The sequence below is a fragment of the Xenopus laevis genome, chromosome 2S (genome assembly GCF_017654675.1).
Source record: "Xenopus laevis strain J_2021 chromosome 2S, Xenopus_laevis_v10.1, whole genome shotgun sequence".
Classification (NCBI taxonomy): domain Eukaryota; kingdom Metazoa; phylum Chordata; class Amphibia; order Anura; family Pipidae; genus Xenopus; species Xenopus laevis.
The window spans coordinates 24,648,681-24,675,152 of record NC_054374.1 but is presented as its reverse complement, the minus strand read 5'-3'; the positions used below and the strand labels follow the sequence as shown (position 1 = coordinate 24,675,152).

Here is a 26,472-nt window from a genome sequence, read left to right as displayed (position 1 = left end):
GTGTGTATAATTGGGTGTGGAAGGCAGGGAATGGTAGGGCTGATGAATAACAGAAGCATTTAGCGAAACGCACGCATAAAGCGCTGGAGCGTGAGCAGCAGTGAAAAGACTGATTTCTGCTCCATAGCCAGGAGAGTTTATGGCGTGTCAGATTCGGTACATTATCTCAGAGCATGAAATGAAGAAGATGTTGTTTCACACGTGGTGTCACACATCTCATTATCATTTGTGTTTGGCCTAATTCAGACTTTAACCTTCAGCGCAAAGCCTAATGTGACAAGGGAATGGATTTAACTCATGTCTCTCACTTGCAATGTTTATAGGGAATGCATCTGGGTGAGGGCACCCTGTTTTATTGGTGTCAGACCTGCGGCCCACCTGCTGCTCTTTAACCCTCAGACCACCATAGATCTGTAGCAGAACCACAAGCTGGACTTCCCAAATATAAACTGTCCCATAGGTTAGCTGTGTAGTTCTATCTGCTGTATTGGTTCTGCTTTGGAGGGGGGGTACTAAGGTACTTGTGACCCCCTGTTAAAATGCGGCTGATGCCATTCCAGTTCTTTATACCATGCAGTGATTTAAAATATCCATCATTATCTGGGACCACAAGTTTCTGAATTCATTGAATTTAGTGCAATATAAAATTGTATGGAAATCTGTGGGTGTATGGCCGGCTTTAGATTGGTTTATAGTAACTTCATACTGAAGAGTGTTAATCTCTTCAACATGGATAATCTCATAATTTCTCAGCAATAGACAGCATTTGATAACCCTAGTGACCTTGAACATGATTTCTTAATACAAACATTGCAGGTGGAACTTTCCTTGCATGCTGGAGATCATCATGGGCAGCATCCTCTAATGGTCAACAGCAACACAAAGGGAAGCCTGTATTAATTAAGCGACGCATTGATTTAATGCAGCCGTTAACCCATCATGCTTGGGGTCATGAGAACACCTTTAGCAGGAGTGAGGAAGGTTTAACAGGAGCCCCCGCTGCTGGTTGGTCTGGAAGGACAGAAAGCCAGACAGTGAAGTTATGGATGCAGGACACATCTACTGACGCTTCTCTCCTCAGTTCTAACTCTCATTGTGACAACAGAATTATGCTTATTATGTGCAGGACAGAAACAGACGGGGAGCGACCTGGTGTTGGTGGCTAAATACGACCAACTTCTGCTTGGCAACAAACAACCGAATGGAATGATTCTTTCAGAAGGCAGTTGGGGAGAGGGGGAGGTGCAACATTACTTGATATTCTGTGGAGTGAAGTCTGTCTGGCCTTGGGGCCCGAGCTGCTATGGCAGTCACTCAGCAAAGTTATTGTTTTTATCTCAGCACCACGTTCTTTTAAATTGTCTGCCTCAAGGACTTCCAGAATAGGATATATATGAAGAGGGGGAAAAAGTCAATCTGTCTCTTTCACCCGGCTCTCGCTCTTCCTGCTACCAGTGAGCTTTTATTGCATTTGTTAATGCTCTAAAGCGTTAACAAAGAAAGAAAGAGCTGAGTAACCGTGTGTATGGACATTGTGATGCACAGAGGATGGTCTAGTCCTATGATGGTTCCATTTCTCTGATTTGCCTCAGAATTTTCCAGATCTCATGCTTGGTCTGGATAGAGGATAATCTAGTCCCATGAATGCTCTAATGCTCTGGTGGCTACAGGTTGGTCAAGTTTTAGGAAAATTTGAATGCCCCGATTGGTTACAGGTTGGTTAAGTTCTAGGAGACTTCTAATGCTTTGATTGGTTATGGGTGGGTCAAGTTCTAGGAAAACTCTAATGTTCTGGCTGCATAAAGATTGGTTGAAGCCCTATTCCCTTCATTGATTCAGAGAGGCACCAAAGGTGGTGGCACCAGAGGTGGTGAGGGGGTGGCATAGGCTCTGCCACATCATTCAGTAATAAAAAGGATAGAAGAAGCCCACTTGTATTTTTTTGTGTTACATGTTTTACACCCATTTGCGTGAGCACTAAAACAACATTAAGAAAAATAACCTGGAGTCAGACTCTTAGGCTTTATGCAAATTAGCTGTTTGTTGACAAACATACAATACTTGGTTGTAATGCCCATAAACACATTATTTGCTGTCATCACGTTGAGTTTGGGTTAAATTCTTATATATAAACTCATGGGATGTGCTGAACATTATATTTGTTGCTGTTTTATCCTGGTGGCTGCCGCCTCCTAGCGCAGAACAAGTCCAAGCACTTTCCATTGGCAACATCGGCCGTTAATAAGAATGAATGATAAGTAATGGCTGCCTTTCTTGCAGAAGTGCCAATATATATATATATATATATATATATATATATTTAGCTCTGCCTATTTGATTTTCATTTAAATGTATGAAAGAACAACAAATGCGTTTTCTTAAAAAAATCTGTCTTCATAGCCGCAGCACTCCTACTGGTCATAAACAGAATTGCTTTAGCCTTAGGCAAATTTAAAACAATCAGGCACACACTATATATAAATACAACTATGAAAATAATATGTATTATTTGTATATGTACCGTATAAACATACTCATCCTTGTAATAAACAGGGAATATTGTCTTCTGCTGCTTGTAAACATCAGAATATATTACCCTGTAATAAAGAAGCACAACATTAAATTGGAAAACATTTTCATTTAATGTTTTTTTCTTTTGCCTTCATTGATTCAGTTTTATCATGTGGCACATTGCTATATAATTAAGGGTAATTGTTCAGAGAAGAATACAACTCTTTCCCAGAGACTATTATCCTACTGCTACTTTAGGCACCATCTCTCCCTACTATACCTGCTATCCCACAGTCACACTCCCTTCCCAGAGACTATTATCCACTGTTACTATAGGCACCATCTCTCCTACTATACCTGCTATCCCACAGTCACACTCCCTTCCCAGAGACTATTATCCCACTGTTACTATAGGCACCATCTCTCCCTACTATACCTGCTATCCCACAGCCACACTCCCTTCCCAGAGACTATTATTCCACTGTTACTATAGACACCATCTCTCCCTACTATACCTGCTATCCCACAGTCACACTCCCTTCCCAGAGACTATTATCCCACTGTTACTATAGGCACCATCTCTCCCTACTATACCTGCTATCACACCACCACACTCTCTTCTCAGAGACTTTTATCCCACTGTTACTATAGGCACCATCTCTCTACTATACCTGCTATCCCACAGTCACACTCCCTTCCCAGAGACTATTATCCCACTGTTACTATAGGCATCATCTCTCCCTACTATACCTGCTATCCCACAGTCACAATCCCTTCCCAGAGACTATTATCCCACTGTTACTATAGGCATCATCTCTCTCTACTATACCTGCTATCCCACAGCCACACTCCCTTCCCAGAGACTATTATCAAACTGTTACTATAGGCACCATCTCTCTACTATACCTGCTATCCGACAGCCACACTCCCTTCCCAGAGACTATTATCCCACTGTTACTATAGGCACCATCTCTCCCTACTATACCTGCTATCCCACAGTCACACTCCCTTCCCAATGACTATCATCCCTCTGTTACTATAGGCACCATCTCTCCCTACTATTCAGATTAAATCCTACATGCAATAGAGTTGAGCTTCTGTGCATTTTTTAGCCTCTACAGATTGATCAGCTGTGCCTTGTGCATGGTGCAACTGTACATATTGCACAGTATGTATAATTATAATGAATACCTATTACTTTATTCACACTTGTGTCTAAAAAGCACATATGGGATTGATGTCCCCTTTCATCATAGCATATTTCGGTAATATGAATCATAAACTGACAAAGATGAAATCCAAGATGGCCGTTTAGGTCTTCCTAATGTAATGTGATTTCACCTACCCAATTAATGTATCTGATTCTGTGATTACTATTTAATTGCTTTGGCAAGTTAAGTTGAAGATTTGTCTTGGGCATTCTGCAAATCCTTACTTATATTGGCTTTTTATTTTATCCATAAATTAATTTGGCTTTGGTGAACTTCTTGCTGGGGGTTACTCAGAATCTTAAGAAAAAGACTTAGGTATCAAGTTGAGTTTGAGGGTGGCAGAGGATGGAAGGTTCCCACTGAAGGTCAGTTCGATTTAGAACTTGTGCATCTGCTCGAACAACAGAACTGTGACAGGACAGATAGGATTCTGTTTAAGAGTGCTAGGGTGCCAGAGAATCTCCAACATGCAATTTATATAATTTTACTAAGTTCTAAGAATTGTGAGAGAGGCCAGGTCCTCTGGTGGGCACTAAATGGTAAGTCCAACACTGCTGTAATATGAGGGGCTTCATCAAATGCTTAAAATGCTAATAAGCAAGACTTACTGTCAATTGGAAATGGTACAATATCAGAATGTGAATGAACCTTGAAAAGAACAATACCCTTTATAATCAATTGTTTTATTATCATCAAGGATCACCCGCTTGCCGGAGGGCTTTCCACCCGAATACTGGCCCTCGTTTTTTATGCTCTGTAATGCCTATAGAAGGCGTTTTCTGTACTAACTTCTCTATCTTTTCTTCTTCTTCTTCTCTCTTCCAGGCAAGACAGGGGTGTTTGCTGATCTCTTGCCCAGTTTTGAAGTGGAAATTATGCCAGGTACCCAGTGTCTCCCTCTCTATGTATCTGCCGATCTGTTTCTCATCCATCTGTCTCTCCATCTGTCTCAGCCACTCTCAGCCAGGTCAGGTTTTACTTGTAGGGTCAGTCTGTTATTATTGCTGTACACATGTTGGACGGAAGGTGTAGACTGTTCCTCGCCCAACACTTATTTGCTTTTATTAGATGGCTGTGTACTTTATAGTAAAACTCATGTCTTGTCATTATTCATGCCAAGTCAGCAGAGGTAATTGGCACCACGAGACACACCTTGGAAGTCAGACACGCAGACTGATCTAGAAATGCTCACAGTACTAATTTCTGTACAGCTTTTACCAATCTGGAGTAAAAAACTTTCTAGCAGCATTAAACATGGAGTGAAACTATACACATGTTTCTATGAGTGTGTATATGTGCCTATTATCTTGTATCAATTTAACCTCCATTTGACTAGGTCATCAAACAAGTTGATCTTTGTCCTAGGTGGTAGGCCATATGGACTGATTCAGTAGTTTTTCTTTGGTACCAAAAGGCTTTTCTTGGAAGCATCGTCCAACTAGTACAATCCATATGTTTTCAAATTCCATCCAGATATCACTCATTGAGATGCATTTTAAAAGAAAAAATCCCAGTGTAAGGTTTATAATTTCACCAGTAGTACGTGGGGTCTGGGTGCACATACCCTAGACCTACAGCTCAAGGTGGAGGTATCTAACCAAAACAGAAAATGGCAGACACTCACATATTCCACAGACAGGCTTGTAAAAGAACTGTATTTTAGGCCACAAAGTAAATTAATACATAGCCATACCAGATTGGGTGCAATTGTCAGGCAATATCAGCAGTTATGGTAAGACCTGAGGAAAGTTCTCAAGGTGGGCATACAGCACAGATTTAATACAAAACAAATTATCTGTATGTGTATGCTGGCTCACTGATCCTTTATTGGTGTACTATTATTATGTGTCATATCAGGTACTGGGCATGTTTAAAAATGTCATCTGCCAGTGCACCATCAGCAGTTTATAGAACTGGCAGAAGAGTAAGTGAGGAGGAAACACCCTCTTTACTTCCTACTATTCTGATCATTCGTGCACTTTGAAGGAACAATGGGAATGCAGCCATACTTTGTGCGGCCCCCTAAATACTCTTCACCCACGTATGGCTGTTTTCACAGAACATCAGAAGGAATGTGGTGGAACACTACACCCTGTATATGATCACCGTTGGAGGCTTTTGTGCCGGTGCATGGGGCAGCTCTCAGTGTTCTCATGTACAGCATTTTAATATTCAATAATTGAGCTAGTTCACAAATGGCCAACACTCTTAAATAGAAGAAAAGGAATTGCCTTTATATTTGCTGGGGTAGTTGGCTCCAACCCACAGCAATCTTTCAGGCCATCGTTGGAGATTTCCCCAATCTTGATTGTTGTTGTCATGAAACATTGGCGTGAGATTGTTTATTAAAATGACCAGGGGTTCAATTAAAATGAGATGAGATGATTTCATTATTTTATATGCCGTGCATTTGAGGGCCAGATTATATTAAAATGATAAGGAAATTTCTTGAGAAGTCTGGGTGGAATGTAATTCCCTTGGAGGGTCAAATCTAGGTTGAGGACCACTAATTGGACTCATCCCACCTCCTTTAGCATAAAGAAGCTATTAGCCAGTCCTCTTTGGCTGCATGAAGGTTAATATTGCTCGGCAGCCACCCCCGGCCCTCGGCAGATACTAAACTCTGGAGGCAGATGTCTCTGAAGCTGACCATTTACAATTTTAGATTGAAAAATATTAATTTCATGAGATGATTATATTACGCATAAACTTTTCACAATATCAGATTCCCTCAATAACTGCAGCTGCGGAAAAAATATCAGAACTTTCTCCTTTGATTCATCTCAGATAATGCGGCCCATCAATAATGCACGGATTACTCTTCATTACAATGGGCCACTTCATCATTTATGCGCGGCTATAAAATATTCAGCAGCAGCGTTACGGGGCTATAGTCATACGCCGGGGGCAGATTGCTGGAATGGTGTGGGACGGTACTGAATGCACGGGAGATTATTAGCGGTTTTTTGTCCCACAGAATAAAGATTCCATAATCCTTATGTAAAAGGACTCATTTAGCTTCTTTGGAGACAGATGGTTGATTTCCAGCTGAGGGCAATTTAAATGAATAGGTTTATTTATTAATCCCCTTCCTACAAACCGAAGACATATAAATTCCTATGTTATCCATAGGAATTTATATGTCTCCAGATCCCACAACGCCTCGCATGACCAACAGACCTTTGAGAAGGAAGAACTGTGCAAGGAATTGTGGGAACTGGAGTCCTGGCTGGAGGAGGCTGACTACTGTTGCATTGTTTTGATGGGACATGTAGTCAGGACCAGCAGTGCAGAGAATAACAAAATAAGACCGTATATCGCTTTGTTTAATAAAAACTGGGAACCAATGTAAATTGAAAAGTTGAACAATTTCTTTCAAAAATTTTTTTTATTTGTTGAATTCTACTTTAGAGGACAATAAACCCACAATTCACAGGGGGGCTCCAATTAGTTAGGCACCTCTGCAACTCTAAGCACACTTCATCTTTGATGAAGGGGGGTGTGGGTGCCTAACCTAAGTTTCACCCACTTTTCAGTAACCTCTTACCCTTTCCAGGTCCAAAACTCCAAATTGTCCCACCAAAATATAGGCAGTTGACAGTAAGGGATGATCACTTAAATACAATCTGAAAAGCTAAAGGGATCCTGTCATCGGAAAACATGTTTTTTTCAAAATGAATCAGTTAATAGTGCTACTCCAGCAGAATTCTGCACTGAATCCATTTCTCAAAAGAGCAAACAGATTTTTTTATATTCAATTTTGAAATCTGACATGGGGCTAGACATTTTGTCAATTTCCCAGCTGCCCCTGGTCATGAGACTTGTGCCTGCACTTTAGGAGAGAAATGCTTTCTGGCAGGCTGCTGTTTTTCCTTCTCAATGTAACTGAATGTGTCTCAGTGGGACATGGGTTTTTACTATTGAGTGTTGTTCTTAGATCTACCAGGCAGCTGTTGCTTGTGTTAGGGAGCTGTTATCTGGTTACCTACCCATTGTTCTTTTGTTTGGCTGCTGGGGGTGAAAAGGGAGGGGGGTGAAATCACTCCAACTTGCAGTACAGCAGTAAAGAGTGATTGAAGTTTATCAGAGCACAAGTCACATGACTTGGGGCAGCTGGAAAATTGACAATATGTCTAGCCCCATGTCAGATTTCAAAATTGAATATAAAAAAATCTGTTTGCTCTTTTGAGAAATTGATTTCAGTGCAGAATTCTGCTCGAGCAGCACTATTAACTGATTAATTTTGAAAAAATTTTTTTTTCCCATGACAGTATCCCTTAATAAGGCTCTGTTAGAGACCCATATAGGGTGGTTCAGCTTTAGTCTGTAATTTATAAAGGAGAATATGAAATATGGTAGAAGCAAACCAAATTAAGACAGGGGATGCATGACCACCCAAGATGTTTTTTTGCAATGTCTGGGACCCACACATCTTTAACTCCAGTCTAGTGATGTGCAAGTAGACTTTTTCTCGACTTGTGCCTGAGCCTGACCTGACTGTTCCCAACCCAACCTGGCAAGTCATCTCTGTTTATAGACCCACACCTCTCTCTCTCTGATGCCACAAAGAGTATGAGATCAGGCAGAGCAAGTGTGCACATATACACAAATACATCCTGCTGAAGGTAGAAGTGGGGCAGTGTAAGGTCATGGGCCAACGACCCGTGAAGCATGTGTGGATGTTGGATCAGACCTGTCAACCCGAGGGTTTCGAGCGAGTACTCATCCAGATCTCATCTGCAACATACTAAACACAAAATCCAGCCCTTCCATTAAAAAAGCAAAAATTCTAGAAGCTAATTTGGCCCCAGGCCCCCTAATCTCTAATCAACCAATTAGAGTTTCAAAGTGATTGTTGACTTTGCCCCTGCTTCTACATTCTTCCCTGTAGGGGGCAACTCTGTCATAAATAGAAATGCCCCAGGCACAAAGCAGAACATGAGCTACAGAGACCAGGACACAACATCCAGCTTTTGTGTAGCTATAAAACCACATGATTCATCAGTGTTGCCAGCACTCCAGCTAAATGGCTATTAAATATACAATTTATTTGTGCATCTGTCAACTAATGGAAATTACCCTCAATACCATAACTCATTAGTGGGTTGTACTGAAAAATAGCTTTGTGTGCTGCGGATGAAAATGGTTTTGTCCTTTTTGCTAGTTTCAGCCAAGCACCTGAAATTAAAATTCATTGCATTAATAAATGTTTGTTTCACATCAACAGGGCAGTTTTACTGCGTATGTTAGTCCCTGAAGAACAGCACAGTGTATACATGGCATGCAGCAGGCAACATAAATACTGTATATGGATTCCTTTATAGCAGGTTAATAGCTTATCAGGTAGAAAGAAGATTTCTCTTCTGCATCTTGACACATACATTTGAATAAGAGCTGCCATGTTGCTTGGCTGAGGCAGTTCTTCCCCTCTCACGCTTCTGGGAATCAGTCTCCTATGTGTTGGCAGAAAATGAAAACAGTTATACCTGGTAAAAGGGGACAGTATTATAAATCTACTACATATGTAGTTGCCATTAAATTGGTAATATCCTTAAATGCCCCTGGCCTTTCCACCTAAGATTTCAACCTGCCCCAATATTAACTTTTCTCTTCCCTTGATCCATTCTCTAGCACCCTAGATTCACCAATATCTTTGTCCCACCCCTTTTAACATCAACTGCCCACTTGTAGCACCCACATTTACATTATGGCCTGCCTCTTTTTAATCACTGCCCCAGGCGGAGAGTAAGAATAATTTTAAAAAGTGACAACCCTATCCACTGCCTTTTTTAAACTAGTTCCGCCCCAAATCCTATTCAGATTTATGTAAATCATACCACTTTTCAGGGCCATTTTTCAGGACGTTTGCACCTCCTGAACAGATGGAGTTGTCTCCACTTAACTCTGAGCCCATATGAAATCTTCAAAATAGAAGAAGACTCTAAAGGGCTCAATGGGGATACAGTTTGGTTATCGTTAACACCCAATCTGCAAATGATGCTTGTCGACTGGTTGCTATGGGATACTAGAACAGTTGCAGACTTTGCACATTTATCCCCCATCATCCTTTAACAGATGGGTTGTAAGAACAGATATCTGAGCAGTCTCAGTGCAAGTTGCAGAGTCTGAGTAACATGAATGAACCCGAATGTGTCTCCAGTCACGGAGGAAATAACAGCTTTTCAGAATTACACGGCACATCCCTGATTGGTTTAATGAACACTGTGCGGCGCACAAAGGTTTTTATTATGTTTAAACTGGCTTTTTAAGCTTCTTGATGTACATTAATGAGGACTTTCTGACTGCAAAGAACATTTATTTGTCCTCACAGCCTCAGAGGAGAAATATCTCCAAATTTAGTGACTTTTTAATTCTCTTAAAGATAATACATTATTTTATAGTAATAGCTGGATTATTGCAGTAGTTTGGAAGCAGTTACTAAATACTATTTTGGATGGTCCCACCACTGTTGATACTATCATATGGAGAAGGACCCCTGAGTCCTTGCAGATAACACACATAGTTGTTTGGAGTCAAAGGGAATTGTTCTTCCAGTTTTGAGACAAATTTAGATGAAGTTCTGAAGAACATCTAGAACAGGGGGACTGTCCCTATAGAGGACCACATAGCAGGAAGTCGATGACACATCCTAAAGGCCAGTTTGGATGAGACGTGGGATACATGCTATTTTGCTCTTCTGAACTTATTCTGAAAGTCCATGCTGAAGGTCAGCTAGGGTGAGATTTTGCTATCCTAGATATTCCTGGAGCTAATCATCTAACAGAGGCTATGACCGAATATCTCTTCCACTACAATAGTTCTTTAATCATTGATCAAGAAGCCAAGTGCTGAACCTCTAGTACTACATTTGACTAAATACAAGGAATGATGCATAGATGGGGTCTACTGTTGTTACAAACAACCCCCCCCAGACCCCCTAAATGTCATTTCCTAATACTGGGATGGGCAGCATTGTCCCAGATACCGTAATCCTGCATGCATTGACCACTCTGACCATCTCATAATAATATGGTCTACCAATGTCTGATGTTTATAGCCAATTTATTTCTGGTTCATACATTTCTCACACCATCAAAATAATTTTTTGTCAGACTTCCACGAACAGTAAGATGCTTAATCACCTTATGTATTTTGTGACTAACACTTAGGTATCAGAAACCTACTGTATTTATAGTTTATATAAAAATTACATTTACCTTACCTTGCCTGTTCTTGAAAGTTTTTTTTTGGTGTTGGAATTCTCCTCAAGCTAAAAGTCTGGGGCATGCATACCCGGGCCCCATGTTTAGACTGGGGAGCTATACTCTACAGTATATACTATAAATTGTGTACAACAGTATAGGTGCAATTAATTTTTCTCTGGGTCTCTACTAGTCTAGAGGTTTCCTTGTTTTCTTTGTTTGCTTCAGATCATGATTCGGACGCTCAAGGTACAGAGCAGCAGGAAGCACAGATGCCATTGGGCCTTGTCCTTACTGCCTGCCTTAGAGCAAGAATAACTCTGGGGTGTGCCTCCTGACTCTGCTTTTTTGCACAGAGGGCTGTATTTTTGATCTGGTGCTCATGCAAAGAGGTGCTAGCCCAGGGGTGCAAGTTCATAGGAAATGAGCACTAAGAGTCATGCTCTTGCACCTCTTAGTGCTCTTGCATTTGTGCCCCCATGCTTCTTAAATGACCCCTGTTATCAGTTTTGAGCAGGGCCAGACTGGTAATCTGTGGGTTATGGCAAAAGCCAGATGGGCTGCTATAAAATGCTATAAACTTATCTTTATTGGCATCTCTATTTATTGCCCCCCTTGGGGCTGTTTGCGCCTCTTTGTCCTTGAAATGCCAGGGCCTATTTTGAACCCCAGTCTTGGCCTCGTTGGGAGTTCAGTATTGATGGAAGATTTAAACTGAAAACAAAAGATCTCCAGGGATCATTAAAATGGACATCCATTGCTGACAAACAACACTTACCAGTGCAACTAATCACTATGAGCCTCCTTTGAGATCAGCTAAGGAACTCTTCCCCTACCTGCCCCCCTCTCACAGGTACAGCCAACTCCTAACAGAAGTAGGTTCAATTAAATCTTGCACTTAAAATACCAATTGATCTCAGAACATGTTGCAAGGCAGGTGCTTCCTGTTCTGAAACCATAATTTGAGATGGCACCATTCCATACTATGACATCACTGGCACAGGTAGCAAAAATAAGAACAGACTGCATCAGGTCTCATATAATATTACTGTAGCATATAAGTGCAAAATATACTTCTAACATCTGTATGTGTGAGTTTATTTTGTTGTAATGCTATTGGCACATTTTTGCCCAAAAGCAAAATTTAATGGTCACTCCAATGTAGACCCAATGTAGACCCATTACTTTCAGTCTCAGTAACAAAGGTTATGGTTGTCACTATTAACTCTTTACATACACAAAAGGACAAGGCAGGCAATAATTATATTATTGCGTCAATATATTTTTCTATTCCCACTCCTCCTAAACAGGATCAACTTGACATTACCCCTGCCTTTTATATCACATGAGGAATCACCTGACTGGACATCATTCTGGAAACAATGACCGTTGGGACGCTAACCCTTCTATAGGATCTCACATCAAACCTGTTAGGGGTTTGTAATCCCACAAGATACCCTACCTGAGAGAAAACCCCTAGCTCTGTTTCTTCTTTGCTCAAGAAATATGTTGAGGAGAGTTTTGGATCAACAAGACTCAAATCGCCAAGTTCCCTATTACATTGTTTTTCTTTTTTTGCCTTCCAAAATCTGTTTCAACTCCATTGCCTTAAGAATAAAAGTGTCCCTCCATCCATCAGCCACACTGAACTAAAACAATCTTCATTAACCATCGGCAGCCATGGGAACACACAGTCTAGCAGTGAACGAGTGAAGCATTTCAGCACAGGATGCTGTATTTTCCAACGTGTAATTATCATTATTGATGCAGAAGAAAAGAGCACATATAATCAGCTGGGCATTACTAAGCAACAAGATAAAAAAAAAAAGTCAGTGCAAGAGCTCACTCTTTTGCTTTTAATTTTATGATTTAATACAGAACAGAACTGTAGCTGTGAAGATCACTTTATTGGTGATTTTGTAGCAATACTACAAATTTAGAAGTCTTTGGAGACCCACATCACATGCATAGAAAGAGCTTGGCATGCAATTTAAGTGCATCTGTTTCTGTCCCTTTATCTTACTTTCAACCCTGTGTTTTACCCTTGAACCTTGAATCAAGCACTTCCTTCCCAGGTCACCAGATACCATTGATAACATCTACAATTCTCTTGAGTATTTGGGGGAGCAGAAGTGGTTCCATAGAATTCTCCACCAACTGAAATAAACCAGCAGATAATGTACCCCATGTGCTATTAGCATTAAGGGTGATGCCAGTGATTAGCAAGAAGCCATTCAGTTCATGGGTGGAACAGGGGCATGGCAAGGTGTAGTCTGGAGCAACTGGTCTTGGTCTTTATTCAAGCTCACCAAGCAATCTGGACATCATTCTGGAAACAATAAAGCCCAGTCTTGGCTTCCTGGACCTGGTGCTCTGCTTCATTGCTGCGAGTGTTGTACTGGGAATGGAAGTAGTGTTTGGCATGGTGGCTGTATCTTGGCATCTTCCATATCTTGAGGCTCCAATAAAAGCAGCTAAGTCGCACATCAAGGCATTTTCTAATGTCACTGTGTTGTGTATGGCATTTTTAATGTACAGAAGACTATTTAGACGTGGTTGGGAGTTTATGGAGGACTAGAAGTGGGATTTGGTTGCTGATGATGATCTGTGCCCTGTATGGTCAGAAGCTAGTATCAACTTATCTATAAAGAAAACCTTGTGACCTTCATGGTTATAATTTCTAGGCCTGGTTCTCAGGCATGGTTCTAGTGTCTCATATGCTATATATCCATAATATGTCATGTTGATGTTAAGAGGATTTGTGCCTCTTTAAATGTGATTATTTGGATGAATGAGCTACTTGTTCAGCATTCACAGCCTTTGATACATCCACTATAGCTTCATGGAGTGCTAATCAGCAGCCTTACCTAACGTACAAGGAAATGATATGCTGGGACTCATTCCAGAATCTGCCTCCAGCTTCTTCTGATTAATTTGTAGTCCACATTAAAAAAAAGACCATTATATTTCAGATTTTTTTTTACTCAGAGTACTAGTGTCTGATGGTCAAAAAATATACATATCTAGTGACCTTGAGGAACATGGTTGCAAAAACAAACTACACTTGGATCCCAAAAAGTTAGGAATTGTACAAAAGAGGGAAGTTAGTTTGCTCTTATAGAAACTCAAGAAGAGATTCCTTATCTATTGCCCTGCAATTACGTCTTGGTAATGCCTATCCTAAATCTAGGGTGGTGGGTCATTACTGGGATGTAGCAAGTTCTAACAGTTTATCCAGACACCATTCAAGGAACCTCTGTCTTAAGCCCTTGTATGCAAAACTAAATCCTTTAGGCTAATGTCATGTGGAATTTTGTTAGGAGATGACACCAGCCATTATCATGTATCACCAACCAATAAGTGTATGGTATATGGATAGTTACATATTTTCGTAGTGGTTTTGTCACACATAAACAGTTTATTCTTTCATATGTTATTCTCAGTATCCCATTTTATCCCAGCGAGTGTGAAATCAAGGCTTAAATCATTTAGAACTCCATGACTCTAACAACACCATTAAGCAAACTCTTCTTTGTAATCCTAGAGTGGGTCTTTGTCTGCCTGGTGATACTTGGGACATTCCTCTTCTTTGTGATGGTGGGAATCTGCTGGTGCCAGTGCTGCCCTCATAATTGCTGCTGCTACGTGCGATGTCCGTGTTGCCCAGAGACCTGTTGTTGCCCAAGAGCCTGTAAGTATCTGACAGTCCAAATGTCGTTGGTAATGTTGGATAGTTTAGGTCTGAGCATTCTGAAGGGATATCTACTGTATGAATAGTATCAAAGGTTTTCCTGGCCTGATTGGGTTTTAGTCCTGTCTGAACAGCCATTGTATTTCAGGTTGACTGGCTACAGCCATCATTATGGTATAGAGATACCCCCCGGCTGTCCCAACTGCCTGTCCCCCCTACTACATCTCCACTATTCCTGTGTCTCAAGTGCCAACCTGTAGAGTCATGGATAAACAGCACGTTCCACCCTTGGTACCGATTGGGTTTTAGTCTTGTCTGAGCAGCCATTGTATTTCAGGTTGACTGGCTACAGCCATCATTATGGTATAGAGATACCGTACAACTATGGCAGCAGAGGTATTCCAATGTAGTAAACACAATTCAACAGGAACAAGCCTTTAAGTTTGCTCATAACAGACAGAGAGATATTATAAAGCCATGGGAGCACATGTATTTCCCTGTATTTATGGCTGTCTAATAAATAAACCCGGCAGACTTCCCAACACCATCTGTTGAGTCCCAAATTGTTGGCTTAGCACCAGAGCTGGACTCATCAGAATTGGCCATTACACAGGACAAATAATCACACAACATGCAATATTTTACCAGCAGTCTACCAGTCTATTAATACATTAGTGCTAAGACTTTACTCTCCACTAATGCATAGTTTGGTTCCTTACAGTATATGAAGCTGGCAAGGCTGCCAAGGTGGGATACCCCCCGGCTGTCCCAACTGCCTGTCCCCCCTACTACATCTCCACTATTCCTGTGTCTCAAGTGCCAACCTGTAGAGTCATGGATAAACAGCACGTTCCACCCTTGGTACAGAGCGACTCGCTAACAGGACAAAACGGTAAATTTGCATTTAAGTACTATTCACTGATATTTACTGTGAGCAGTAGGATTAACCGTAAACTACATTGATTAAGGAATGATTACATACTTTCATCCCCCTCCCTCCCGGTTACATACTGTCAGCAATAATTTAAAGGTGATACATACACGAATAAATCAATATATGTCATTAACTGGACAAATATCAGATATCCAAGGTGTAATTAAAGGGGTTCTGTAGGGAGTAGTACCCACCCATTACTTGCACTGCAGTTCTTCCAGATTTTTACTAAACAAAACTCAGTCTCTCCAACTGTCTCACATGCTTGTGGTTTGACTTTCCAGCACACGACTGTTGTGTGCCATCACCTCCCAGTCAGATCCATCCCACAGACACCCCACTATCAGATGTCAGTTCCCACCTGGCTCCCTGCTTCTACCCAGGTCAGGTATGACCCAAGCTACTCACAGATGTCCATTCTTCACTCACTGGTTCTCACTAAAGTAATATAAAGGGAGACACTGTAGTAGATATCTAGTCAATGCTAAATGCTTTACACATACTAAAATCATGTTCATATTGGTCCTTGACCCAACATAATCCTTGATGATTGTTACATTTCAGACCTTCCAACTATCTTTGTTACTGGGGTCTCCTGCTTCCCAGCACCAGACACAAAGAGCTAGTAAGGCTTTTCTATCCATGTTATGCCATTTAATATCTGTCTGGAGCCTAGAACTTCCCAAAATAAATCCTGCCAGGGAAAGGAACCTCCTATTCCCACCCATACCATACTGTTCTGCTCACACTAGCTAGGGCTTCCTGCAATGGGTCTTAATTCTAAGGAGAGAACATTACAACCCATTCTGTTATCTATCTCTATCATCTATATATCTATTTATATTCTATTATCTATTTATATCATCTATCCATCTATATATCTATCTTCTATTTATCTTCTATCTATTTCTCTCTCTCTCGCTCTTTGTGTCTATCATATATCTATCAATCATCTATCAATTATCTAGCTATCTATCATCTATAACTCATCTATCAATAATTTATCATCAGCTATCTATCGATCTATAAATCTATGATTATTTTTTCATATCATTTTTTATAACAGAAAGATTGCATACAAAGATATATAGTAGGGGACACATGACTGATTCATAACAGATTTCTTTCATTTATTTCCCCCTCTCAGCTGTACGTAAAGGGTACAGGATCCAGGCTGACAAGGAAAGAGACTCAATGAAAGTCCTTTACTATGTAGAAAAAGAACTGGCCCAGTTTGATCCAGCCCGACGAATGCGGGAAAGATGTAAGAATGAAATGCTGGGGCACTTGCAGCTGATTTGACTGTGAAATCATTTGTTTCATTCCCAGATTTTCTGGGTTCCGGAACAATGACTTGTATGTGCAACTGAGTCATCCCATAACTTGGCTGACACCCACTCATTGACTCATCCGATTTAACTGCTCCTGTGTCTTCAGCTGTGTATTGTCTTGTTACCAATGGTAATATAGTGCGTTTAGCATGATCTTCTGAATATATTTTCTGAAATATGGGACACAGAGTAGGCTGGGTTTATATAAATAACTACAAGGAAAGTTCATTTGAACAAAGGGAGAGGGAGTGAGGTACAATTTCTATAGTGCTGTTATATTTACTGTGGGGTTTTTTAAGTTTTCCTGAGACATTTCCAACAGTTTATCCTCAAAATCCAGGTATTGGATGGAAGGGCTTCAGAAATGCACTCTATTGCCAATGAAGTTTGGAGCATGACCATGTGAGCTGTATACAAAGGTGATAACTACCCTGATTCTCAAAAAGGCCCATCTCAATTTATTTAAACTAGGGATGCACCGAATCCAGGATTCAGGTCGGGATTCGGCCTTTTTCAGCAGGATTCGGATTCAGCCGAATCCTTCTGTCCGGCCGAACCGAATCCGAATCCTAATTTGCATATGCGAATTAGGGTCAGGGAGGGGAATTGCATGGCTTTTTGTCACAAAACAAGGAAGTAAAAAATGTTTTCCCCTTCCCACCCATAATTTGCATATGCAAATTAGGATTCGGTTCAGTATTCGGCCGAATCCTTCATGCAGGATTCGGGGGTTCGGCCGAATACAAAATAGTGGATTCGGTGCATCCCTAATTTAAACCATGTTTATCCCAAGATGAATTCATGGTAATCTCATTGTACTTTCAGTTTATTCAGCAGTTAACTGGCTGGGATAGCCTCAGGCTTAGGGGATCACGTAGGAATATTGCTTTTAGAGTTGCCGTTCTGTACCTATAATATTCATTTATTAGAACATGCCTTTTATTATATGTTGTAACAATTGCTCTTTTGTTGTGTTTTTAGACAGCCACACAATTTCAGAGCTTAGCTCTCTGCACGAAGACAACGCACATTTCAACCGCTCCTATCAGCAAGTCCGAAGGCAGCCATTACCCTCCAGTTGCAACGCAGATGGAGATGCGGAGTATTGGTCTGGCGTTGTTGGTTCTGCAAGACCAGCAACCTACTCTAAATTCAGGGAAGAAAGGGAGAGCTTCAGAAGTAGGTAAGTGTTAAATATTAGGGATACTGTTGGAGTTCATAAGATTCGGTGAATGTTCGTCTGCAAGTAGATGAGGTTTCCTTTGATGGTGCTTTGATATGTGTTTGCCTTGTATTCTGTGTATATATATATATATATATATATATATATATATATATATATATATATATATATATATATATATATATATATATATATATATATATATATATATAAAATCCTCTATCCAGAAACATGCTATCCAGAAATGTCTGAATTAAGCTAAGGCCACCTCCTATAGACTCCATTATAATTCATTCATTTAAATGTGTACAAATTATTCCCTTTAAGTCTGTAAGAATATGAGAGTGCCTTTTACTTGATCCCAACTAAAATATAATTAATCCTTATTGGTGGCAAAACAATACTATAGGGTTTATTTGATGTGTACATTTTTTTTAGTAGACTTAAGGTATGGAGATCCAAATTATGGAAAGACTTTATATGGAAATCCCCAGATCCTGAGAAATCTGGAAAACAAACCCCATTCTTGTACATGAAATGTTATGATTATATAAAGCCATTTAACCAAATGCTGTTCCAACTTACTTATTACATAAGTGAGAAGAATACAAAGATATATAACTATTTGAACTATGGTATACAGACTAGATGTTCTCCTGGATTGCCCCATTTGCATTGTGTTCTCCAAACCCCTTCCTCCACTAAGTCACCTTATCCTAAACTGTGTCTCATTGAATATTCTACCCGCCCAATGGTCCAATGAACTTCTCTACCTGCCATTCAGAAGTTGTGATTCTTCTTACAATTTGCAGACATATTCTGTCATTAGCCCAGTATCCCTGCATTGTACTTGTGCTCTTAGACTGGGGGTGCCCAGCCTTTTTTATCTGTGAGCAACATTCAGATGTAAAAACAGTTGAGGAGCAACACAGGCATGAAGATTGTTCCTGGTGGTGCACAGTAATGACAACCTACATTGTGGCTCTGTTTGGCAGTACACCTGGTTTTTATGCAACCAAAACTTGCCTCCAAGCCTGGAATTCAAAAATAAGCACCTGCTTTGAGGCCACTGGGAGCAATATCCAAGGGGTTGGAGAGCAACATGTTGCTGACGAGCTACTGGTTGGGGACCACTGCTTTGGGTTATACAGATAAGATTCCAACATAAAAATAGCTAATATTTATGTAGCAGCAAAATGTTCTATGGGGATTAGGAGTTCTACCGGTGAAGCTTACACTCTAAAGTCCCTATTATGGTCACACACGCTACACACACACTTTCAACAGGAGCCAGTTATACTGCCTGAATGTTTTTGGAGCTTGGGGGAGACCAGAGTCCCCTGAGAAATTTGAGGCCACTGGCGCTGGTGAGAAAAATGTTGCACACGAGCCACTGGTTGGGGATCACTCTTTTAGACACTTTACAGACTGCTCAGAGAGAGCAAAAGCAGAGGTTAAACTACTACCGAGGACGCAGCTTTACGAAAGAGTGTATTGCAGTGTGGTAATAAATATATATTGTCGTCAAACATTGGGGTGAATCGTGGTTTATACAGAGCATAATTATACTCCACAGAAAAACTGTATGAGCCTGAATATAATACATAATACCTACCACCAAGTGTGTGAAACAAGCAAAGATTAGCAGCACATATGCAAGCATACCCATTAAAACACTAAGTACTAGAACCAACCTGCACTTGTCTAAACATGGGGCCCATATCAGTTCTTAGAAATGGTGTTTGTATTATGGCTAAAAGAACTGCACCAATTATCTGCTCTTTGCAGTGAAAGCTTAACTATAGTCTTGCTTTGAGCCTCTAACAGTAACCTCCATGCTCTTGCCTGTGGCAAAATGTTTATTTTTTATGTAACTGGTCTTTTAATAACCAGTGAACTCAGAGTCATCTATACATCTACCATATGTTTCTGCTTCTGTATCTTGTATCCTTGTTCATTTAGTTGTCCTATGGTTCTCCTGGTATAGGACTTACCATTTAAGCTCCATTTTAGGGAAATAATGGGGGAAGACAATTTGCTGTTTCGGGGGATAGTTTTGGTTTTTTTTTCTCTGTAAGAATTCCTGCTTTTGAATATTCCAATGTGATCCAGTATTTCATTGTATTGGAAACAGCTATGGCTTAGTTCACAAATTTAAGGATAAAATATGATTTGGCTGTTTATTGAGGGGCATTGAAATAGCAAACATGGGCCATTTTTGTTCTAACAATTTTTAAGCCCCTGGTCAATAGGGTTTGGATGAAGATCCTACAACTGACTCCATTTTCCAGCTCATAGGCCACACAGAAAATGGGAGGGAAGTGGAGCTCCCATCGATTCTAGGTCCTCTGATGACCTCCCATGTGAAGCAATAGTTGGCATCCGTGGATTATCTGAATCTACATATTGATAGCATTTTGCTATATTTATAATAGTGATGGTTGGAAATCTAAAAAACAGCCAGTTTAGCAGGCCATGTTTTGTAATATCTGGCCTGGGTCCTATGGACCTCCCCAAACAGGTTCATATAAACATGGTAATATTCATTTCTTTATGAGTGTTTTTTATTAGTGTCTTAAGACCAGCATAAAAAAATAGCTACTCATGGTCTCAGAAATAATTAATCAAATGAATCTAGATTATCTACATTACTGTTCAGTCTAGAAAAATGTGTAAAGTCCATATAAGCATTGTGGTGTTACCTGTTTTCCTACTCCCTAATCTAATTTATCAATGTACAGAACATGTTGTTCCACGTGTGTTATGTTCTTCTCTCCACAGCCTCCAGAGACCGACATCTGAGGTTTTGGAAAGAAAATCATTTCCCATGGCAATCCAGGCTGTGTCCACCGATGAGTTAGCAGCATTTACAGACTCTTATAAGCAAAGACCACGGAGGGCTGACAGCCGGGGACCTGGACCAGGACCTCGGTTTGAGAGATCCGAGACAAGGGGAAGATCGCTGTATCAGGACAGCTCTTCAGATGATTACTATGGAAAACGAAACCATGGAAGAGAAGTTTTTTCAGACAGTGAAAGAGGCTGGTCTTTCAGCCCTTCTCGAATACGAGCTGCGGAGGACAAGCATCTGCCCAAACGGATAACTAGGATGGGCCAGAGCTACGATGATGCTTATCTTAGCAGAGTTCTTGAGAGGAAATCGAGGGGTCTTGAGGACACCGGTGTAACCCCCTGCAAACTGAGCGTGCGGCAAAACTCTAGTCGCAGCTATGGTAGATCTCCAACATTGAAGACTGGAGACAGCAAAGACCACAAAGTAGAGGAAGAAGACTGCCTTCCTCCTTACAGTGAAAGGGAGCTTGCAAGGGCTCTCCAATTTCATTCAAGAGACCACTCCTATCTCAGCACCTCAGACAAGAGGAAGAAAAAGGAGCAGCCCAGTAAAACAGTGAGAAAAGCCTTCTTTTTTTACATGAATGGGTCACAGGCCAAGTGGGGTTGGCGGGCATTGTCAAAAATTTAAAAAGTGGGCGTATGTGTGTGTGAGGACGTTACAATCTGATATACTGTGCCATTTATTTTTTAGATGTTTGTGAATCATTAACATGGGACAGACTGAAACAATGCATGCTGTATAAAGACAGCTCTGTAATTTACCTATCGCCTGAGCACATTTCAAAAGGGGACATGTGTTCTTGTCCACTTTTTGGGTATGTCAATAAACAAAATAACTATGGGCTGTTCGGAAAATTCCATGCTTTTGACATTGGGTGTTTAAATCTGTTTTTTTTATATACTGTACATTAAGACTTCGGATGTAATATCTCTTGTGCAGGCATGGTTGCAACTGGGACATTGTTCGAGTGAAAATTCTTTGTAAACAAATAAACAGATTTAATGTGGGATATGCAGCGGTTGCACTCTTTAAGGTCACATGGTTGTTAATCTCTTGTTTTTCTGCACAGATGTTTTTTTAAAAAAAAATGTAAATCAACCAGAAAACGTGCCATTTAAAAATCCAAAAAGGCCTCTACCAAGCCTCTTAACTTCTGGTGAAATGAAAAAAAAGGGGGTTTTAATGCTGCTTTAAAAGAAAGAAGTGGGAAAAAAGCAGCTAATTAATGTCAACATTGGAATTTTAGAACTGTATTCAATTTAGAAAACATCTATATAAAAAGATCACAGCTATTTTTAACTAGTTACTCCTGTTTTGTAGTTATGTTTAATTTACACGATGTTCAAGGGACTGTTTTTTTATGTCTATCGCAAACACAGTTTTACAAATAAAAAAGAAATTGCATCCATCCAACTTAAGAGCTAATATATATATATATATATACATATATATATCATTGTCACTCTATGTGTAACCATGTCATCTCATTAATCATCCCCCCATATCCGAGAACAGTCCTTCTTAAATAAAGATGGTGTACCCATGGTGTATGTTTGTTTCCACTTAAAATCCACCAGTATAGTGCATTTGTATTCTGAGATTTATTAGGAGTACCATGTAGAAGGCTTAAATGTAGACATTAAAGAAACACAGTGTTCGAAAAACACAGTGTTCACTGGACTGGCATCTCAGAGAGTGCAATTTTTGTCTTGCGCCCACCCCCCCAAGAGAGTTTAGCATTTCCTTTTATTTTGTCGTGTTCATATCTTACTGTGTATTATTTTTTGACAGGGTGATTTCCCAAACAGGATGTCCCTCGTTGTCTGACATCGTTAAAGACTTAAGGAAGATTCTGATTGGAGGAGGCACTGAGGCAGTCCCGATTACGAATGACAGACCCATGAGCCACTGTGCTCCACGGAAGCCCTTCTTGACGTGGAAGATCCTTATATAGCCTGTTTGCCCACAAGATAGGAGACCATATGCATGGGCCTTAATTTGGAAGCAATGGTCTCCTGAGTGTAGCCTGCCCAGTCTTTTATGGACCTTAGTAAACATAAAACTGGAGAAGTAGTTGAACAGCAAGAGTTGATAGCTGCCACTAGTTTAGATTGTGTAAAGACAAGCCTTAGTACATAAACCATACTTAGTACACCAGAATCAGTATTAAAGGGGTGCTATCTGCCTCTGTTCTCCAACATTCCTTATTTCTCTATCAGTCTTACCTTCGTACTATGCGATCTCTTTGTGCCTGTCATATTGACACTGTCCCATATAGGGTCCAGTGACCAATGTCTCTCTTTCTCAAGTGGTTATTATGACAAAGATATAGATTGGCTTTATATATTTCCATATGGAGTGTAACATACTGATATCTCTTCTAATAAAGATATTTTTGGCACTTTTTTCTGACAATTCTAAATAGGTAAACATTGACCATGGCCATTAGAAATTAAGTTTGGTGGCCTGTAATCTACAGATGGAGCAGGATACATCCTAAAAGGATGACTATGGCTACCTCAAATTGTTATGTATGGAATCTTATGGTTAGCATTCAATGTTAAATACATTAAAATGGCTCACAATTCTATTTTTCAAAAGTTATGATAGGATCCTAGGTGACCCATATCACCAAGGTCCAACTTCAAGACCATTTTGTTCTGGTATGGAGGCACATGCCGAGAGGACCAATGCAACTGAAATCTATGTTACACCATATTGGATTATTAAAGTTAGGATATTTTTGTCATAGTTCCAATCTCAAGCATCTGCTTACCTTTAAAGCTGCTTACCATGTGCCCCGTTTTTTATGGGAACATGAAACCTTTAATTTCCCTTTTCACATTTTCAAACACTTCCTTCCTTTCTGTTTCCGTGAAGTATCCATACAACCATTTTAAGTCATTTTCTTTTGTTGTCGTTGCTAATAGTAGTAGTAATAGTAGTAATACCGTTACCTTAATTAGAATTTTACATATAGTTTCAATTTGAGTTTCCTGAATGATGATTGGCTTTGCCTTAAGCCAACTGAGATTTAAAAAAGAAAAAAAAAAAGCATAATTTATCTGTGATTTGAATGTTTTCTATTATATTGTTTTCTATTATATTTTTTATGCTTTTGGGTTTTGTTTAAATGAGTTTAAGATCCTCACAGCCATTGCTCTCTCTGGAACATTCTGTACGATAGAAATATGGAATATCCAGATGAAGAAGCTGTGAGGTTCAACCAACAGTGTTACACTCCTCAAATTGTTTACATTGCTGCATAATAAAACTGATGGGTCATTTATTCCTTATCTCTAGGGTTGATTGGTTAGTCCTCTTGGGAAAACAATAGCTCTTGTTGACTTTCCAGGTTAGAATTCCGTAGGTGCATGGTTTTTCTAAAAGGCAAAATGGAAGTCTTACATTCTTGTAACACACAATGGGTCAAGTCGGCTTGTTCACAAACACAAGTGCAATATGTTAAAACAGATGGAAATTGCCATTTTTTACCCACAATGCAGCCATTTACGTATATACATATGTTTTGGTAAACTTGTACCGAATTATCAGTGTCTTGGTCAGTTGCATGAATGCTGCACCACAAGTGGTCCTTCCTGGATTTGATTGGGAATTGAGTCACTTTATAGATGCACAATTTTAGCACTGGTTTACCCACTACCACCTCTAATACTTGATTAGTGGGCTGGAAATTTTATAAAATACAGGGGGGAGGGGTCTGTATAGGCCCACCCTAAAAGCTTCCATCACAATTTTGCATCCCTTTCAGTGCTTTGCTCTTGTGCTTACATCGATAAATGAGCATTTTTGTCCTCTGCCCTAGAGATCATTCAAAAGGGGTTTTCTACCTGATTGTCCATGGTGGACATACAGAGGTAAGGAGGTTTATGCTCTCTTCTGACTATAATTGTACCAAAAATGTGGTTAAGCAGAAGAAAGCCTAGTTAACCGTGGAATAGCCACAGCTACCACTGGCGTAACTCCGGCTACAAATGTAGGTCTATACCCAAGAGATACTGAGTTATGAAGGTTATCTACCTCTGTATAATTTACACCCAAGTTTCATTATCTGATTGGTGACATCCAAATTGCATAAAGCACACATTCTGCTTGCCTACGGGAATGCCAAGCTTTGCTTGATGACCAGTAATCTGAAGTAATGACATTTCCCATGTCCTCAACCTCTATCCAAAATACTGTCTTTGTAGATTTTTGCAGGCTAATCACACTGTGTAATAAAAATAATAAGCACTTAATAAGTCACCTTTTAGGGTAACCATATCACTTTGGTTCACAAGGAACTGGGAAATCCAAACGTTCACTAGATAATGCTTGTTGAAGTATTGTAGATAACAAATCCTATGTAATGAGTAAAGGACATCTCCATAAAGTTCTAGATCAGTGGTCATCATGGTATTCCTGAAGGAATCAGACAGAGGTTTATGTGGGTTAATGTGACTTCTGCATACAATCCAGGGATTTAGAGCCTTGGGCCTAAAGTGTAACAATGCAATCCAAAACCTTTGTTCTAAAGAGGGGGTCCTGAACTTTTTAAGACAAAGTCAAATGTAAAAAGAGTTGGGGAGAAACACAAGCATGAAAATATTTTCTAGGGTGGTACGATATAAGGACTGTAAATTGCTATCGGTAGCCCGTATATGGACTGGCAGCCTACCGGAGGCTCTGTTTGGCAGTACATCTGGTTTTTATGCAACCAAAACTGGCCTCGAGCCAGGAATTCAAAAATAAGCACCTGATTTGAGGCCACTGGGAGCAACATCTAAAGAGTTGGAGAACAACATGTTTTTCCAGAGCCACTGGTTTGGGATCACTGCTCTAGAGTAAGTCCATGGTTCTAGGCTCTGGTTCAAGAACAAAGTCAAATTACAGGTATAGGACCAGTTATGCAGAATGCTTGGGACCTGGGATTTTCCCAGATAAAGGATCTCCATCTCTACTTAAAATTAATTTAAATAAACCCAATAGGATTATTTTTCCTTAAATAAGAATTCATAATATCTTAGATAAATATCTTTGATAAAGTACAAGATACTGATCTATTATTATAGAGAGAAAGTAAACAAATATGAAAAATTATTTTATTTAAATGCAGTCTATGGGTGATGGCCTTTCCGTAATTTGGAGTTTCTGGATGAATTTCCGTATAACAGATACCATATCTGTATTACTATTTAGCCCTTTTCTAAACACCCATTCTATCTTGATTTTGGACCATAGCCACATAATTCCTCTCAGTGATCATTACTGATTCACCATTATGGTGAAATTATATATAAATTCATGGCAAAAGGTGGTGTTACTTGATCTGAAAATTCTACCGAACCATCAGTTCAGGGAAACATATCTTTTTACGGATAATGTAAAGAAAACACATCTGCAATTTACATTTAAATTCTGAGCCTACAAAGAGTTTGTAAATGTAAGATGACTTTGTATCGGGGCCTCCTTCTAAGTTCCTTCCTGTAGATGTCAGAGGTAACGTAATTTAGATGCCTTCAGGCTGCGTAAGCCTCTGCCTATTTACAGAT

The 26,472-nt window shown here is 39.9% G+C and overlaps 1 protein-coding gene across 5 annotated transcripts in view; it reads left to right on the top strand.

The window, feature by feature from the left end:
* The window catches only part of ildr2.S (immunoglobulin-like domain containing receptor 2 S homeolog), a 119,185-nt gene extending 94,976 nt beyond the window's left edge, over window positions 1-24,209 (top strand). Inside the window, exons 4-10 of one of the 5 annotated variants that reach the window (XM_018248967.2) lie at window positions 4,548-4,604; window positions 14,469-14,615; window positions 15,337-15,507; window positions 16,697-16,813; window positions 17,862-18,063; window positions 20,845-21,472; window positions 22,712-24,209. In XM_018248967.2, coding sequence (XP_018104456.1) covers window positions 4,548-4,604; window positions 14,469-14,615; window positions 15,337-15,507; window positions 16,697-16,813; window positions 17,862-18,063; window positions 20,845-21,472; window positions 22,712-22,747 — 1,358 coding nt within the window. In that variant the 3' untranslated portion in view covers window positions 22,748-24,209. Of the gene's footprint in view, window positions 1-4,547; window positions 4,690-14,468; window positions 14,616-15,336; window positions 15,508-16,696; window positions 16,814-17,861; window positions 18,064-20,844; window positions 22,329-22,711 lie in introns of those variants that run through there. The other 4 variants (XM_018248970.2, XM_018248966.2, XM_041583493.1 and 1 more) reach the window with 4 other exon arrangements.
* Window positions 24,210-26,472: the final 2,263 nt, after the last annotated feature.